Here is a 20,623-nt window from a genome sequence, read left to right as displayed (position 1 = left end):
TTATTTTCATAAGAAATAATTATTAAGAATTCCTCCAATATTTAGGTAAAGTCTCAAGAAATATTTACTTAACATATTATCTTATTTTGTTTTTAAAAAAATAATTTCTTTTATAGTCATCTTTTACTACATTATATATTTTTAAAGAATAGTAAAATGTATGTGATGCAACATGAAGCAAATTAATGATACAAATATAAACTAAAAGATAAAAATGACCAATTTAATTCATATTATAAATCTTTAACTTTATCACTTTATATTTTTTCATTGTTGTTTTTTTTTTTTTAAATATTTAGTGATTAAATGAAAATATTTTTGTGTTTTTAAATGTAACCTTTGTGCATTATCAACATTATAATATTTATAAATCTGATAATATTAAATTTTTAAGTTCAATTCTCATCATATGTGAATTTAATTTAATTTTATATTAAATTTATTTAATTATGTGTTGATTTATTTATTGATTTAATTCAATGTTTTTCTTATATAATACTTTCTTATACTATTAAGTTCATAAAAAAATTAATAACTAAAGAATTTCCTAAAATTTTCATTGACATAGCAATTTTTTTTTGGAACTCTTGAAGGCTTGGCAACAAGACTAGCTTTTTTGCTTTATAATAACCAGAAAAAATCATATATAATCCTAACTAGAAATAAGGAGAATGACTTTCTTGTTTTAATTTGAAATTCAAAACTAGCAATTAAAAATCCCCCCTCCCCATGACTCGAATACCATAATCACTTCTTATGATTAGACTTGACAATTTAAAATATGACATGATTATATAATATGAATATAATATAAAAATAGAATACGAAAGTGATAGAATTTAAAATTATAATAATAACTATATATAAGTTTAATAAAATCAAAATTTTTTTTTTATATTTTTATATCGATACGAAATATGACATAATTTTTGTGTAAAACACGAAACGAATATATGAATTTTATTATATCACACTTTATGAATAGGTGAATCGTTAGGTTTACTTATGATAAACATGGTTAATCAAATTCTTTTTAATTATATTAAGAAAAAATGAAAAAAAAAAGTATGTAAACATTAAGCAGCTAGCTATAAATTATCAGCCTAAAACATGAATGATTTATATTTTGAATTTTTTGTCTATGGAAATGCATTTTTTTAATAATAAATAATAAATCAATCAATCAATCTAGTAATGAAATAATTCAAAATTTAAAACTAGAGAAAATATTCACATGTATGCAAATGCATCTTCATTAATTAATTTCATTTCACACTGTTCAAAAAGAATGATATTCGATATATAGCTAGATCAAGACACGAGAATATGGATGAAATATGGACAATCTTCAATTAATTAACAAATCAGTGAAAATATGTTTATATTGCCGAAATCAATAAAAACTAAAAGAAAATATAATAAAAAAGGCCAAAACCTTTGGTCCCTTTTCATAATGATGCTCCTTCCAACAATATTTTATCCCTTGGCCTTTGAGGAAAGTGATGGCCTTAGGGTAGCATGCTGTCTTCTTCCAAATTAACCACCCAAAAATTCCCACTAATTAGATGAATAATAAAAAATTATAAAGATCTCAGTGGAATTTAAAAAATTATATGATGTAAAAGTTGAATTACGTAATAGTATTTTTTCCATTTACATGTTTTGATTTGGTTTATATTTTTAATTTTTCTTTTTAAATGTCATGAATTCATCATCATTATTGCATGGTATCTTTTGGTATTATTGTTGGGGCTGCTTCTACAAATTTTGCTACAACAAATAATCTCCACAAAGTATATTGTATGTAAATTTGTGGGATAATTAACTTCCAATTCAATTTGGCTCCGTCTGAGCCTTGATATTTTTTGAACACTTTACTGTTCATATGTATAGGATACTTGTCAAAACAAAATTTATTCATGTTTGATGTCTTATCACACGAGTTCATATAACATAGTGTATAAATGACATATCATTGAATTAATTATTAAATCACCACAATAAAAACAAGCATGGAGAACTATCTATGACATGCAAGTAGACATAACTACATACTGCTCATACATACAAGCTGCTATAAGGAACTAATAAAGAACCAGCAAACCAAACTGAACACAAAAAACCATGTTTCTTTAGAGTACATGAATTTTGCGAACAATGTCTTGGCCAAGCGATAAGAAGAGGATTTAGGAGACATGTAAGCTTGAGTTCGAGTCCAAGTAAAAAAATAGATGAAATTTGTCTTACATGAATGGCTAAACATAACTTTATTCACAATATCAAACATGCAAATTCTATGAAATGTAGAGTAAACTAGTTCTTCACTGCAAAGTAAAACTGAAAAAATAGAGATCCAACCAGTTGACGGCGCCATAAAACAGAAAGCTCCAACGATGATAAGCATAATCAAGTATCAATCACCTATCATTGAGGCAAAGAATGAATAAGAATTTAAACAAGAAACTTGATTAAGGAAATCATAAATACATGGACAGAGGCAGATTCAAGATTTTTGTTGGGAAGTAATATTATCCATGAAAATAGTGTTTAAAAGAAAATTTTGAATGTTTATGGAAAATTTTCTTTTAAAATTTCTTATTTTCTAATTTTTAACAGTGTCCCAAAAAAGATATTGAGGGTATCCAACACAAAATTTTTCTTTAAATTTTTTTTATTTTCAATGTACACCCCACAATGCCATGTAAATCCACCACTAGACATGGAAAAAAGCCATATTTACCTGTTTAGCTAACAAGTTTCTCCTTAAATTTCACTTCCTTGCATAACATTATCCTTGTTTCTCCCACAGTCATATATAGAGGTATTTGATCATTCGAAATATCCCAAAATATATCATTGCAGGTGGATTGATTATCAACTATTTCTTCCATTGTGGTGAAACCTTCTGTTGTATTATTCTGAACTTGTTGGGGTTCCTTCACAACAAAAGACAATTCTCATTAAGTAAGTTATTCTAGAAGTAATTAATAAATTAATTATGCATATGACTTGTGTATGTATATAAAAGAGTCATCCATTTCATAATAATATGTTGTTATATACTAACATAACTTTTGTTTCCATCATCGTTTCATCATTAGTATCAATATGATCAAGAACAACAAATTAATTAATTCAGCACAATAGTTAGAAAAAAAAGTCGGTTAGGTACCTCTGTTACCTCTGTTATGGTCAACTTGGGAGATTTGGTTATTCTAAGAACCGACATAGAAGGGAATCGGAAATGACAACCAGTTGGAGCAAAACTCTTTAGGTCTGATAGCTCAGAAAGATCCACTATTTCTAATTGAGGGAGCACTATTCCCTTTTGATCATCTTCAATGTCTAGTTCACCTTGATACCCAAAGACTTGCTCTAGTTTAGAAGCCCCTTCAATTTGGATTCTCTCGAGGTTGGCAAAAGAACGGGCGACACTAATAGGAAACAAGCTTTTCAAATTGCTGCACCCAGAAATAGATATAAATTGAAGACTAGGGAAGGATATAGGTTGGAGATGACTCTGTGATGATGATGCTATTGAAGTTTGGTCCATTTCAATGATTTCTTCCAACTCCTCACAACACTTTATTTTCAAAACTTTCAATTGCGGCATATTTGGAGCAAGCATAGAAGAGAAGAGAGATTTCAGCCTTTTACAACTTGACACTTTTAAGTCTTTAAGATAAGGAAGGCTTGCAACTTGTATGGGACCCTGCAACTGATGTATACCCTTTAGATTTAAAATCTCTATCTTTGAGAACAAGTGTCCGCCTTGAATTTGAAATATATTCTCCCAATTAATAGTGTCACACACATTGTCTTGTCCCAACTCAGAGAATCGTAACTCCTGTATAAATATAAAAATATCATAATTTCATTAAAATTTGAATAAATTACAATGGTCAAATAATATATGACTTCAAAAGTACAAAATCTAATATATATATAAGTACGTTTATGTGAGTAACTTCTATTTATGACATGTAGGATAATGTTTATATTATTATATTATTTATCAAATAACTCTATTTAATAAATTATTTAAATTTAATATTTTTGAATAATTATTTAAATTCAAATCAAAATCTATAGAAAAAATTTTTGCATAAATTTTAAATTCAAATATATTAAATTATAATTTATTTTTTCTTTTTAAATTAATCATAGTTCCAAAAATATATATGTATTTATATGGTTAATATATTTTTATCTACCATCAAATAATTCTATTTAATAAATTATCTAAATTTAATATTTTTGGATAACTATTTAAATTCAAATCAAACTCTAACAAAAGTTGAAAATTTTGCATAAGTTTTGCATTTAAATGTATTAAATCATAATTTTTTTTTAAAATTTAATCATAATATATATATATATATATATATATATATACACACACTTAATACATTTTTATTTGATGAAATCAGAATCTAAAATTGAAAATAAAGAGTTTATAAAGTGAGAGGTCACCTTCTAACCAAGCTTATTTTATTTATTGTTATTAGAATTGGAAATTGAAGAATACAAGCCTTTTTTTTTTTACTTGACAGTTATGATTTATTGGTTTTGATGGGAATGGACAAAAGTTGGAAAGAAGAGTAAACCACATCATACCGTGAACAAGTTCATTTTTGCCTTTATTATTCTCTTTTTTCTTTTATTTTCTTTTTTATTTGCAAAAATCAATATGTGATGGTGTTGGATTGTTTTTACTTTTGTATATTTTTTGCTTAAATGACATTGATTTTTTTTATGAAATTTCAATAATGGAAAGAAAACATACGTACATTTGGATTGATTTCAACTTGGTAATAGGTATAGTTCATTACTTTTTTTCGTATTTTATTTTTTTTTATTTCCTCCATTTGTTTGTTCCTTCAAATTATTTATTTGGTCTTATTTCTATTATATGATATATACATTTGATTTGATTTATTCTAAAAAAATTTTTATTTATATATTTTTATATATTTAGTTAAGTTGGATATTTGTTACACATAAGTTCAAGAGATTTCAATTGTATATGCATTCTCAATTTGTATATTTGATTTTTTATTATAAACGTATCTTTGACTTATGTTTTAATAAAAGCAAATATATGTGTTGAAGTATGTAAAAAATAAAAACTAATAAAAAGCAAATGGCTATGAACAAATTAATAATTATATATGCTTTATTGTTCAATCAAATATATATATATATAAAAGAAATTATTATTATTTGATGTTTTATTTTTGGTTCGGGTTTATAAGATTTAATAGTTTATGAATATTCTATTAATATAAATGTCTTTTACAATTTAATAAAATGATTTTTTTTATATCCATATTAATATTATCATAAAAAAATTATTAATTTTGACTATTAAAAGACTTACCCTTGCTTTTTTTATCAAAAAATAAATAATTAGTAACAAAATTTTTGGTGTTTAGCAAATAAATAAAAAAATTAATATTTTGATAAAAAAGAAAGGATTTTTGAAATTTTGTAAAAAATTAAACTTAAAACGACAATATGTGAATGCTATCATTTAATCGTATCTTAAAATTTATGAATGTATGATTATATATAGTTGATTAATAAAAGTTTAAATATTCTTTTATTAAGGAAATATAAAAAATTAAAGTTAATTAAAAAATAAATTTCAATTATGAAAATAATAACACGGTTAAAAAAGCTAGTATATATGTAAAACAAATACCATTCTCAAGATTTTATTATAATGTACAAATTAAATATGTTTAATTGATTTTCAAATTCTATTTATTTTATAAGCAAGTGAAATGTTATCTAAAAGTTCTCTATGAGTGCCATGTCATCAAAGTTTGCCTATATGTATGCATGCCAGCAGTTTGAATTCCCATCCAAATTGGATTTCATTAAATTAAAATAGTAGGATGGCTAAATTACACACAATAATAATGTAAGGGCTTAAGTGAAAATTTGATTATAATATGGTTAGAGAGCTTATTTTATTATTTTGCCATTACTTAACAAGGTTTTTTTTTTTTTTTAAATAACAAACAAGTTAACTCAGTCTTGAATGAGTTGAACATAAAATATTGTTAAAGATGAGAGTTCAACATAAGTCTTGAATGATTTATTTTAATTTTTCTAATATAAAACTTACATAAGAACCCCTTTTTGAAAAGAGATTCAAAACATTGATTATTTTATGAGTATAGAAAAGATTTGGGCCAAAGGTAAAATCTCAAACCATAATGTAAGGAAAGGAGTATAAAGTTACCTTTAGTTGAAGCCGTTTGTGGACTACTTGTTGAATAATGAACTTTGCAAATCGAGGACAAACCACTATGGTTAACTTATCCAATGATGGTGGCAGAATGGCATTATCAACTCCATTATTTTCTTTTGCCACATTGAAGACATATTGTAGTCTTGGACAACCATGTATTTCAAGAGATGTCAATTTTGGCAAGGGCGGAGGATGGAGAAAGCCACTGTCTGATTCTATATTATCATCAATTTCCAACTCAGTGGCAATATGTTCCAGTTCATCGCAGTACCCTATCTGGAGTTGTTCTAGCATCACCAAGCTTTGAACAAGTGATTGTGAGAAGAGATATTTCAATTTATTGCAGCCACTAATTACTGCAACCTTCAGACTTTGGAGGCAGACAGAATGGTTGGGCCCTTTACATATCCACTTCAATTCTGGTAATAGCTCTAGCTCCAAACTTGTTAAATTTGGCAGCAGCGGAACGGTTGAGACATGGCCTTGGTCTGTTGTATCAATCAAGCATTCCAGCTCTTTCTCATCTCTAAGTGTAAGAAAAGTTAATTCATTTAGTCCCTGTGGATCTACGCTTGGAATGAGATTTTTGTGATACATGATTCCATCCATGGCAAGTTTTCTGACATCCTGATAAATTCACAATATAATGAAAAATAGCAGCAACATTAGAAACATATAATTAGATTTCTTTTATTAGGAAAGAGAAAGATTTGAGTTAAAAGAATATTTTTATTCCTCGCTTTTCACTAAAAGTTTGTTATTGTAGAAATTTAAATAATTCAAATTAAACTAAATGTAACTACTGCTTAAAAAGCAAGGATAGTGACAAATAATACAAGTACGATACGACATGGATATGACAAATAAACAATTTTAAAAATAGAAAACACTGATATGGTAAAACATGACAATAAAATACATTTTTTATCCATAAATTTTTTATAATAATATAAATTGAACACAATTATAAAATAATTAATGGTATGTGTAAAAGTAAAATAAAATAAATTTATAAACAAGATTAAAATTATATAGGAAAAAATAATGAATATAATTATAATTTTTTAATTTAATTTTTAATACTAATAAATTATAAAATTTTAAACCTTTTAAATAGTTTCATTTTTCCTTTTTTTCTTTTCTTTTCTTTTTTTTCCTTCTTTTTCTTTTTCTTCGTACATTTTCTTCTTTTTCTTTTCTCTCTTTTTCATCCCATTTCTTCTTTTTTTTTTCTTTCATTTTTCCCTTTTTCCCTTCCCCAAATCATACGATTTATAAGCTTTATAAATTCAATAATAGTAGTTATTGAGTAATATTTTATTATGTACAGAATTAAAAAGAGAAAAAAATACAAAGATTTTATAAAGTGTGTTAATAGAGAAAAAAATATGTAGTGCTAGTTTTTCTCAACCTGCAAACCATGTAATAAGTATACATTTAATCAACCTTTTTTCTTTTAAACATCAACAGAAGCTAATTATATATAATACTTTTACATTTAAGTGTGAATGTACTGAATTTTGATGTTTGTGTTATAAGATAAGTAATTCAATTAATTATTACCAAAATAAACAAAATTAAAACAAAATTATAGTATAAGAGAAGTACCTTTAAATTGGCCTGCAACGTCTTAAACTCAGTTAATTGGGGACAACTGAAAACTTCGAACATCTTCAAAGATAATGACATGACAAAATTTTCTGGACAAAAACTACTCAACTTCTCTAAATTTTTAAGCCTTAAAAATTGCAATCTCTGTAGCACAATGTCTTGTGGTGGACGTCCACCCTTGTCCTTTGTCATATTGAAGACCTGCTTTAGTTGAGAACAATCAGTTATCTCAACAGATTCCAAATAAGGAAGTCCTTGAGCCAAAGTGATTGGAAACACATAATTCAATCTTTCGCAATTAATTATCTTGAGAGTTCTCAACTTAGGCCAGCGGAGAGGATAGCCATCCACGTTTGAAACTATTTGATCCTCATTTTCTGCTTCTCCGAAGATTACATGTTCCAAAAAGCCGCAATCTTTTATGTCGAGTTCTTCTAGATGCTCCAAACTTTGAGCAAGGGGAGTTGAAAAGAGATATGCCAGTTTCGCACATTCCCATATTCTCATAGTCTTAAGACTTTGGAGGTTAACAAGATGGGTGGGCCCTTTCCATATCCACTGTAGTTCTGGTAATAACTTTAGCTCCAAAAAGGTTAAATTAGAGAGTGGTCGTACCTGACATGAATTAATTGATTGAAAAGGTAAATAAATATAGAAAAAGCATTACGTACAAAGGCAATAATAGTAGTTATTGAATAATATATTTTTACATAAAGAACAAAAAAAGAGAAAAAAATACAAATATTTTATAAATTGTGTTAATAAAAAGAAAAAAAGGTATATAATATTAGCTTTTTCAACTTACAAGTCATGTAATAAGTATAAATTTAATTTATTTACTAATATAATTTAATTAAACTTTATTTCTTTTAAACTTCAATAGAGGTTAATTATATGATAATATATAAAGTTTAATTATTTCTCATTATTCATTAAAGGAGAAATGGAGAGAGAACAAGTACCTCAAGCTCATCCATTTCATGGGGAAAATCAATGATTTGCTCTAATCCCTCACAGGCACATATAGAGAGTTCTTGTAGATGCAACAAACTCTGAGCAAGGCAAGGCGGGAAGATCGCTTTCAATTCATCACACCTCCGAATGTTTACAACCTTCAGACTTCGGAGGCTTGCATGATATTGATGGGTTGATTGTGATTTCCATATACTCTCCAATTCTGGTAAAGAAGATAGATCCAAACTTGTTAAATTTGAGAGTAGCGGCGTCTGACTAATTTCTTCCTTTTCAAGAAGCCCATCCATTTCAAATACCACTTTCAACCGCTTACAATATCGAATGGTCAAATCTTTTAACTTTTGTAAGAACCTAATATGCCCATGTATTTCAAGAGATGTCAATTTTGGCAAGGGCGGATGATGGAGAAGGCCACTGTCTGATTCTACATTAGTATCAATTTCCAACTCAGTGGCAATGTGTTCCAGTTCATCGCAGTGTTTTATCTTGAGTTTTTCTAGCATTACCAAGCTTTGAACAAGTGATGGTGAGAAGAGATGTTTCAAATTGTGATACATGAATCCATCCATGGTAAGTTCTTTGACATTGCATAACAATTCCTTGAAACCATATGATGGGACATCCTGATAAATTCACAATATAATGGAAACTATTAGCAGAATTAGAAACATATAATTGGATTTCTTTTATTAGGAAAAAGAAAGATTTGAGTTAAAAGAATATTTTTATCTTTCGCTTTTCATTAAAAATTCATTATTATAGAAATTTTAACAATCCAAATTAAATTGAGTATAACTAGAACCTAGAAAGCATGAATAGTGACAAATAATATAGTTAAGACACGACATGGACACGGCAACACAACAATTATAAAAAGAGAGGACACGGGTAGGTAAGACACTACAATAAAATATATTTTTATATATTTTTTATCCATAAATTTTTTATATGAATATAAATTGAATACAATTACAATGTAATGAATGATGTGTGTAAAAGTAAAATAAATTAAATTTATAAACAAGATTAAAATTATGTAGGAAAAAATAATCAATATAATTAATTTTATTAATTTAATTTTTAATACAATAGATTATAAAATTATAAACTTTTTAAATAATTTCATTTTCCTTTTTTTTTCTTTTCTTTTTTTTTCCTTCTTTTCCTTTCTCTTTCTACATTTTCTTTTTTTTTCCTTGTCTTTCTCTTTCTCCTTCCTGTTTCCTTTTTTAATTTTTAATTTTTTTTTTGTTTTTTCGTTTTTACCCTTTATCAAATTGTACGATTTAAGATCTTTATAAATTCAATACTAGTTGTTGTAGAATATTATTTTATTATATAAAGAATAAAAAAGAGAAAAAAATACAAAGATTTTATAATGTGTGTTAATAAAGAGAAAAAAAGATACAGTGTTAGTTTTCTCAACCTGCAAGTCATGTAATAAATATACATTGAATTAAACTTTTTTCTTTTAAACATCAACAGAAGCTAATTATATATAAATACTATATAATACTTTTACATGTAGATGTGAATGTACTAAATTTTGATGTTTGTGTTATAAGATAAATAATTCAATTAATTATTACCAAAATAAACAAAATTAAAACAAAAATATAGTATAAGAAAAGTACCTTTAAATGGGCCTGCAACGTCTTGAACTCTGTTAATTGGGGACAATTGCAAACTTCGAACGCCTTCAAAGATAATGACATGACAAAATTTTCTGGACAAAAACTACTCAACTTCTCTAAATTTTTAAGTCTTAAAATTTGCAATCTCTGTAGCACAATGTCTTGCGGTGGACGTCCATCCTTATCCTTTGTCATATTGAAGACCTCATTTTCTGCTTCATCAAAGATTACATGTTCCAAAGAATCGCAATGGCTTATTTGGAGTACTTCCAGATGCATCAAACTTTGAGCCAGGGGAGTCGAAAATAGATAAGCCAGTTTCAAACACCCCTCTATTCTCATAGTCTTAAGACTTTGGAGGTTAACAAGATGGGTGGGCCCTTTCCATATCCACTTCAATTCGGGTAATGACTTTAGCTCCAAAGAAGTTAAATTAGAGAGTGGTCGTACCTGACATGAATTCATTGATTGAAAATGCAAATAAATATGGACAAAACATTATATACAAAGGTAATAATAGTAGTTATTGAATAATATATAATTTAATAAAGAATAAAAAAAGGACAAAAAATACAATGATTTTATAAAGAGAAAAAAAATATATATAATGTTAGTTTTCTCAACTTGCAAGTCATGTAATAAATATACATTTAGATTAGTTACTAATATAATTTAATTAAACTTTATCTCTTCTAATCTTCAATAGAAGTTAATTATATGAGCAATATATAAAGTTTAGCAATTTCTCATTATCCATTAAAGGAAAAATGGAGAGAAAACAGATACCTCAAGCTCTCCCACTTCTTGGGGAGGAAAATCAAAGACTTGTTCTATTCTATCGCACTCAGATATTTCAAGTACTTGTAGATGCAACAAACTTTGAGCAAGGCAAGGCGGGAAGATGGATTTCAATTCACTGCACTTCCGAATGGTTGCAATCTTTAGACTTTGGAGGCTTGCATTTAGACCCTCGGGATCTACGATGTGGACAATATTTTTGTGTCCCATGGCATTCTCCAGAGCAAAAATTTCCACATTGCAAAACAACTCCTTGTATGCACTAAATGAAGTTGGGTCAATAATTTGCAAGGCTCTAAAGTTTGGCCCCCGCATAAATTCAACACTTGCATCTACAAATATAATGTAGCTTTGTAGTTTAGGGAACACAAAGTTTTCTGGAAAACATCGAGTAGGAGAAACCTTCAGTGACAGCACAGTCAAACGAGACAATGAATTCAGCTCCGATAAGTTGACATTGTTTTCACATATCACGTATAGTTCTTGGAGTGATGTCAACCTATTTGTTACACACAAATACGAAAAAGTATTATCAAACACTTAAAAGTGAATCATAAAAATAGAAGTAAACATAAATTAATTTTAATTATCTCAGCAAATATAGCATGATTCTTCAGCCCCTTTTCTTATAAAAAAAGGTTTGAGCATTTTTTTGCTGTTTTGTAATTCATGTGACAATCATGTTATATAATAGCATTTCTTTTTAATGGAAATGACTACAGCTCTGAATGCTTCATGATAACGGGAGTGACCAAAAGCTTAAGGTAGATATTTTTCCCATAGTCTAAAGTCAAATTATTTAATAAAGTAAATAAAAGAAAAATAAATAACATAAAACTAAATTCTTAATTTTTGGCAATATGATTAAATAAAATAATTGACATCTACTATTACCTTGACAGTAAATTAGGGGGAAAATTGATCTCTTTTCTTCCAGAGGAAAAAAAATGTAGCGATTTTAGGCCACGCAATGCCGCTAATTCTTCAGGTAGCTCATAAATATTAGTATTAGAGAATGCAAGAATCTCAAGGTTTTTCAAATTTCCCACTGATGAGATGTTCTCCAACTCGCAATTTACAAGGCACAGAGTTCGAAGATTTGTTACCAAATTAAGTACTTCTAGTGAGAAAATGACATTTTCGAGATGCAAAACTCGGAGGGCTTTCATTCCTTCAACAAATGCAATCGGAACTTTCACTAAAGTCTTTCCTGTAAAAATCAAAATTTTGAGTTCTGGAAATTCTAATTTTTCAGGAAAAATATTTATGTTGCTGTTCCTAAAGGAGATTGCTGTATGAGATCCACAACTTTCACTTGGAGGCCATTCCATCAACCCCTCTTTTACCATGAATATATTTTTCCCTGTAGATGTTATCCAATGAGCAAAATCACGAACCACGTCATGCATCCTTACATATCTTTCATCATCATCATCATCAGTTCTCAATAACAAACCAGACTTCTGGAGGCTTCTTAGTGCTTGACGAATTTCTCTCCGCAAGTCTTCAATTAAGAAAATATGAGAAAATAATCCATGACCAATTGCAAACATAACCAACTCCTCAATCTCGATACCCCAATCTTCTGGAAAAAGGGAACACAGCAAGAAACATGTTCGAATATTATCTCTCTTCAAATAATCATAACTCAGCTTAAGGCAGTTGTAGATGTCTTCAGAAACGTCTTCATTGTCTAAATGTCTTGAGTCCTTGAGTCGCTTATTTGCTGCTTGCCACCCATCTAGATTTGCTCCTTTTAAAGCTTTTCCGATTGTTTCAATTGCAAGAGGCAAACCCTTGCATTCACTAGCAACCTCCTTGGCTACATCATTCAATTCCGAAGAAACATCATTTAGACCAGCAGTATCTTTGAACAAAACCCATGCTTCACTTTCGGATAAGATGTGAAGTTCAAATTTCTGTTGACAATTCATACGAACACAGACTTGTTCAAGACGTGTGGTCAGAAGAACTTTGCAACCTCCGCGTTCAACTCCGAATGGAATACCTACAGTCTGCAATTTAAACTCCTTCCAAACATCATCGATAATTATGAGGATCTTCTCCGCGCCTTGCAATCTCTGGCATAGCTCTCCTGCTTTTCCTTCTTCCGTGCTTGCTTTAAATTTCAAACCTAATAATTCTGCAAATTTATCTTGAATTTTGTTGATGTTTGGCGTTTGGGACATTGTAGCCATCACAACTCTGTCAAAGAGCTCTTTCACTTCAGCATGCTTCCCAACTTCTTTTGCCAAAGTTGTTTTGCCCACCCCTGGCATTCCATACAATCCAATCATGTTCACACCATTAGTGTTTAGAGCCTTGATGATGTCATTTAACGTTGAATTTGAAGATTTAGAAGGCATGAAATCCTCAGATGGGAAGAATTCTATCCCCTGAAGAGGTTCAAAGTGGCCCACCCGTGGAAAGTTACAACTCTCAAGAAGTTTATTGATAGAGATCGTCTTCTTTGCCACTTTCTTACTTAAGCATAATCGCCAACCCCAACTTGGACACCAATTGAAACACTTCATACGTTCTATTTCAGCTTCCAAACACTGGGTTTCTTCAAGTTCTTTCTCTGCCCTTTTTCGCCAGTCTTGGACATCCTTCTCAATTACCTCATTTTGCCTTGTAGCCTCTTCGACATCATTTTTTATCCGATCACTTTTCAATTCAAGTTCATTTCTCCGATTCTTGAATTCTTCAACAATTTTCCCAAATCGGAAAAAGTAACTAACATAAGGTGATGCATATTCTGTTGTAAGGTTTCCTACAGCATTGGCAGCAGCAGAGGCAGCAAATTCAGCAGCCATTCTTTGATGATCTGAGATTGAAAAACAACTTTAATGATTAGTAAACATATAAACTGTTGGAAAAATCAACACGCACACGCAAAACCTATACACAAAATAGCAAGCTCAAATTAAAAATAAGAACACACAAATAAATTTGTTTCAGTTTAACTCAAGATCGTCTACTCTAAACCTAATCTACTAACAAATAAAAAAAAAGTCTATAGGTATTGATTGTTGAGTAATTGATATGTTATGATATATGTTTGTAATTCTCTACAATTAATAAATTTTGTTTCTTATCCATGAACGTAAATAAGTTGGACTAAATTATGTTAAATTATTGTATTTAATTATTATTTTTTGTGTATTTAATTAATTATTTGATTTCGTTTCTGCTGACGTAATTAGATTAAAGCCTTTTCGCCTAACATAAACAGCTAGAGAGACAAAAGAAATTGTGAATGTTTGCAAAGTACCTTAATTACTTTGAGAGCCAATTGTGAAGTAGAAGAGAAAAATTGTTGATGGATCAACTTGGAAATTGAAACTTCTGCAAATGGAAGAAATTATTCAGTGTTCATGCGTATATTAAGAATATATGTTACATTTGTTAAGAGTAAAGGCAGTATATATTTTGATCATTAATCTATCTAATATTTTCTCAATTTTTAAATAAATCCATTTATTTCATTTTTTTTCCTTATAAATGCAGTCTTTTATTTAAATAAGGTAGGGAAACAAACAAGTAAACAACTTTTGAGCATATAAAAAATTATGGAAATAAAAATAATTATTCAAGCATGCCAAATTGGGGATGGGCATTCTAAATTAAGCTGTGAGAATTTTTTACATCATCAACCTTAATAGAAATTAAAAGAAAAAGGAAATAAAGATTAGTAACAATAAGATTATAAGAACATGGAATTTTTTTTCTATTTTTTTGAAGTTAAACGCAAATGAGAATAGATATAGCATGAAATAAAATAGAAAATAGAACTCAAGGAAACCACAAAATTATACGGCAATACTATTTTTGCTTCTTTTATTGTAGAGAGAAAAACACAAGAAAAAAAAAAAAAGAGACAAATATACCTAGGACATATGAATTTTCAGGATTCAAGATCGAGCTTTTTATTTCTATCCACACAGTTTTTATTTTATTTTATTTTATTTTTTTGAGTTCAAAGAAAACTTAAGTAGAAACCAACCTTATTTGAAATGAGCAAAAGAGTTTCAAAGTTGTGCTTGAAATTTTCGTGACTGATTGAAACTACAGAGAAAAGTTTGATCAAAGACTTGTTTAATTTCTTTGGATTCTCTTTTATCACCGTTATTATCATTTTACTTGCTCAAATCCTTAGTGAAAGACAGCTGGACAAGGGCCCAAGCATCTTTTCCTTTTGTTGGGAGTCGGGTGCAATGCCTTCAAGTCACACGTTTACTTTTTCTTTTTTGTGCTCGGTTAATTTTTTTTTTCCTCGAAGAAAACTGATCTATTGATGGTAGTGGGACATGGCGTCATTGATGCACTTTTGAATTATGGACCCTTGTTTTTGTCTTTTTTCAATTATTTTTCAACAATCACTTTCTCACCTACTTTATTTTGTTGGTTTTCATGGATTAAATTTATTTTTCAACAATAATTTTCTCACTTACTCAGTTTTGTTGGTTTTCATGGATTGGATTCTGTATCAAATTATGCCCCATGCAATGCAATTAGATTTTATGACCAAACAAACAAAAGAAAGGGTTAATGATTCTAAATCTCTTGGTTTTTTTTTTTTTCCTCCATTGATTCATCCTACCACTTGAAAGAAGTAAATTTTTAGATTATATTAGCTGATATGCTGCGCAGCATCTTAATTACTTTGGGAGCAATATATCGCTCCATGAAAATGAAAATAAAAGAGAACAAATGGTTGATGGATCAATTTGGAAATAAAAATTCTGCAGATGGAAGAAATTATTCAGTGTTCATGCATATATTAAGAATATACGTTACATGTATTAGATTAAGGGCATAGTATATATTTTTATCATTAATCTATCTAATATTTTCTCAATTTTTAAATGAATCTATTTATTTCACTTTTTTCCTTATAAATGCAGTTTTTTTTTTTTTTAATATGCCAGGGAAACAAATAAGTAAACAACTTTTGAGCATATAAAAAACAATGGAAATAAAAATAATTATTTAAGCATACCTAATTGGGGATGGATCTTCTAAATTAAACTGTGTGGACTCTTTACATCACCAACTCCAGATATCATTAGGAAAGGAGAATTAAGGACCAACCTAAATAGAAATTAAAAGAAAAAGGTAATAAAGATTAGCAGCAATAAAATTATAAGAACATTGAATTATTTTTTTTTCTTGTTTCTGAAGTTAAAAGCAAATCAGAATAGATATAGCATAAAACAAAATAGAAAATAGAAAGCAAAGAAAGCAAAATATATAGATACAGCAACACTATTTTCTTTCATTCTAGAGAGAAAAACACAGCAAACAAGATAAATATACCTAGGAAACATGAATTCTCAGGATCCACGCAGTTTTTTTTTTTTTGAGTTCAAAGAAAACTTAAGTAGAAACCAACCTTGTTTCAAATGAACAAAGAGCTTCAAGTATCCACCAATATTGATAAGTTGTGCTGGAAATCCTTGTGACCGATTGAACCTACAAAGAAAAGTTTGATCAAAGACTTTTTTAATTTCTTTTGATTCTCTTTTATCATCATTATTACCATTTTCCTTGTTCAAATCCTTAGTGTAAGACAACTAGAAAACGGGTTATAAAAAGATTTTCTATTCTTTTATAAGGTACCAATTATTTGATAATTGATAGTTGCAAATAAATTATTCACACAAATGCAGAATTCCCTATCTTAACTCTTTGACCATTTACCCTTTTAACTATTTTGTCTGATAGGAAAAAAAATTAAGTTAAAGAAATAGAGAAATGGAGAGAGAAGAGGTACCTCAAGCTCACCCATTTCTTTGGGAAAATCAAAGAAATTTAAAAAGAAAGGGTAAAAAAATCAACAACAATAAAATTATAAGTACATGAAATTATGTTTTTCTTTCTTTGGAGCTAAAAGCAAAGCAAAATAGATATAGCATGAAACAAAATAATACAGCACTTTTTTATCATTAAAAATGAAAAAGAAAGTAGAAAGCAATGAAAGCCAAAAAGATATAGCAACATTATTTAAGTTAATGTCTTTATTATTCCTCTTACCTGTTTAAGTTAATACTTTTTATGAAATTTTGAATTTTAAAAATATCAAATTTTTTATGTTTTTTATCCTTAAAAGTATTTCTTAGCCATTTATCTTAACTATTTACTGGAAAATAATTAATTTAAATTTTATGTTGCCTACTTTATTCTTATTTTCATTTATCATTTTTAAGGTGTTATAACACTTTTAATTCATTTTACGTCAAATGATATTAATATTATCATCTTTTTTATTTGTTTATGTTATTAAGTTTTTTTAAAGAAGTTTGTTTTTATTTTCAAATATTAATTTTTTACATTTTCTTTTTTAGACCTTAAAATATTTTTTAGCGATTAACCTAAAAATATTTACAAAAAAATAATTAATTTAAATTTTACATTACCAATTTAATTATATATATTAAAATAATATTGTCTTACATCTACTCTTATATTATATTATGATTATAATTTTTATAGCCATTTCTTAATCCATTACGATATTTTAAACATATTTTACATCAATATGAATTTTATTACTCTTACATGTTTATGTTTATTCTTTATCTTTTATTATGTTTAAAATTTTCATAACTCTTTTTTATGATGTTATGATACTTCTAAATCATTTTATACTAATTGATATGAATTTTATTATTCTTCTCGTTTATTTACACTAGTAATTTTTTGAAAAAAAAATATTTCTAACTCCTTTAAACTTAATTGATATCAATTTTATCATTATTCTCAAATATTTATGTTTATTCTTACTTTTTATTACATTTTAAATTTTTATAAATGTTTATTTTAATGTTACGACACTTCTATTTAAGTTATTTTTAAATTTTTAAAATTTAAAATTTTTTAATATTAATTTTTTAACATTAACTTTTTAGCCTTTAAAGTATTTTTAGCCATTGGCTTAAAAAATTTACAAAAAAAATAATTATTAATTTAAATTTTACATTTCAAACTTAATTATTTATGTTAAAATAATAATTTTTACACTTATTTTTTTCTTAATTATTTATGTTAAAATAATATATTTTTATACTTTTTTTCTTAATTATTTATGTTAAAAGATTTATAACTTTTTTTTATAATACTTATGACCTATTTTACAACAAATTATACTAATTTTATAATTTTTCACACATGTTTACATTAATAATTTTTTTGATATTTTATTTTCAAAAATTAATTTTTTAACTTTTAAGTATTTTTTAGTCATTGCCCAAAAAAATATTTACATGAATATAATTAATTTAAATTTTACATAACAACTTAATCATTTATGTTAAAAAATATCTTTTTACGATTTATTTTTATCTTTCTATCATATTTAAAATTTTTATAATTTTATCTTAAGTTATTACATCACTTTTAACCTATTTTAAACTAACTGCTATAAATTTTATTATTCTTCTCAATTATTTACATTAATAATTTTTTACAATAAATTTTAAAATATTAACTTTTTATGTTATCATTTTAGCCTTGAAAGTATTTGTTTAGCCATTGATGTTATATATCTATTAATTAAAAAAATAATTAATTTAAATTTTACATTACTAATGTAATTATTTATGTTAAAATAATATCTTTCAACACTTAAATTTTGCTTGGTTAAAATTAAAGATAAAAAAAAATCATGAGTGAAAAACTAATTAATCCAATAATTAAAATTTATAATATATTTTTTATTTTATACTTTAAATTAAAAAGTTGTATCCTTACCCCTTTTCATTTTCTATATCAAGTAAAACCTTATTCTTACCTTTTATTACTTTAAAAATTTTCATAACTTATTTTTTAAAATGTTACAATATTTTTAATAAATTTTATGTCAATTCAAACAAATTTTATTTTTTCTAGATCTCACATCTTTACATCAATATTTTTTTATTCTTTCATTTTAAAAAAATAATTCTTTTATATTTTCCTTGAAATTATTTTTATTTTAATATTTTATTAATTTATATAGAATCATATTTTTTGTTTAATAGTACTTTTTAGCTATTTTAAGAGATACTAATTATTTTAAAATTTTTTAAATATATTTTTATTATTTTTTATTTTTAAGTAAATTCGTAAACAAGTAAGAAAGTGAAAAATCGAAGACTAATCGAGGCAAACGAGAAATGAAGTTGAACATAGCAAAAATTACGGAGAATAAAATTTATATATAATGGTTTATTGAAGCATACCTCACTTGAGATGGATCTTCAAAAGCCGTATGGATCAGTAAAGGAAAATCAAGGACCAGTTTTTTTTTTTTCTATTTCCCTGTTAAAAGAACAGAAAATTAGAAATCAATAAAAGCCAAAAAAAAAAAAAAAACGCTTTTTTTAGTTATAAAAGCAAAGTAAAAAATCAAGGAAATTAAAAAAGCACCAAAATTTTTTTGTTGAGTTATAAAAAGAAGAGCAATAAAGCAGAAATCAAGCAAAGGATTTGGTACTCTAGCTAGCTGGAAGATGTGGAGATAATGATATAAGACGATGCTTGATTGCCTCGATGGAAACTGTTTGAGGAGAGAGCTGTAAGCGAAAGGTAAGGCAGCAATACAAAAGAAGAAAAGATAGAAATAACAAAGAAATGTGAAGTTTCAAGATCCAACAACTTTGCTTCAATTGAATAAAAAATTCAACCATCAAAGAACTTCGCTTCCGAGAAAAGTAAGTTTCACCAAAGACTTCTTCAATTTCTTTGGAGTCTTTGTTTATTATTATTGTAATTACTATTTTTCTTATTCTAATCCTTAGTGGAAGGCGATTAGACTAGGGCCTGAACGTCTCTTTCTCTTCTTCGAAGCTGTACCTTCTTTAATTTATCACTATATTACGGTTTAATATTAAACTGTCATTGGATTTTTAATTTATTAATTTTTAAATAAAAATAATAAAATAAAAATATTTTCAAAATATTCTATTAATATAAGTGATAAATTATGCAACATGCGAAACAAGATTTAATGCCGAACAAATTAAATCTTCATTTTAATTAAAATAAAGAGACAAATTTCATAATTTGATATTTATGGATAATTTTATTAATTGTTTCATAAATTAAAAAAATCTAAAAAATTATTTGAAGAGTTGTATAAAAAATATACAAAATTTTATTAAATACATTAATAGTAAAATTTTTAATTTTATAAACAAAATAACACATCTTTTGTATATTTAAAAAATTTAATTTAAAAAATATATATTATCATTTTAATTTAATTTGTAAAATTAAAAGATTTTACTATTAATTTATCAAATATTTTTTAAAATATAATTTCAAAATTTTGTGAAAAAATATGAATGAATTAATTTTAAAAATT

The 20,623-nt window shown here is 26.7% G+C and overlaps 1 protein-coding gene across 4 annotated transcripts; it reads right to left on the bottom strand.

The window, feature by feature from the left end:
• Positions 1-2,109: 2,109 nt before the first annotated feature.
• On the bottom strand, positions 2,110-20,123 carry LOC111287304 (uncharacterized). Of its 4 annotated transcripts, XM_089759528.1 has the most exons (15): positions 19,944-20,123; positions 19,754-19,816; positions 19,500-19,578; positions 16,673-16,752; positions 16,280-16,371; positions 14,552-14,625; positions 12,172-14,104; positions 11,266-11,776; positions 10,480-10,929; positions 8,833-9,468; positions 7,868-8,485; positions 6,251-6,886; positions 3,182-3,847; positions 2,741-2,936; positions 2,110-2,421 (listed from the first exon to the last, which is right to left on the bottom strand). In XM_089759528.1, exons 7-14 carry the CDS (start codon positions 14,091-14,093, stop codon positions 2,745-2,747), a joined length of 5,631 nt encoding a protein of 1,876 aa, XP_089615654.1. In that variant the 5' UTR covers positions 14,094-14,104; positions 14,552-14,625; positions 16,280-16,371; positions 16,673-16,752; positions 19,500-19,578; positions 19,754-19,816; positions 19,944-20,123; the 3' UTR covers positions 2,110-2,421; positions 2,741-2,744. The 4 variants fall into 4 exon arrangements, with proteins under 4 accessions (XP_089615654.1, XP_089615653.1, XP_022733498.2 ...); XM_089759527.1 differs by having other exon boundaries at positions 19,754-20,123; XM_022877763.2 differs by having other exon boundaries at positions 3,173-3,847; positions 19,754-20,122.
• Between the last annotated feature and the right edge of the window lie 500 nt (positions 20,124-20,623).

Source organism: Durio zibethinus, chromosome 4 (assembly GCF_047325235.1).
Source record: "Durio zibethinus cultivar Kanyao isolate XHJ-2024 chromosome 4, ASM4732523v1, whole genome shotgun sequence".
Classification (NCBI taxonomy): Eukaryota; Viridiplantae; Streptophyta; class Magnoliopsida; order Malvales; family Malvaceae; genus Durio; species Durio zibethinus.
This window is presented reverse-complemented; position numbering and strand designations above follow the sequence as displayed.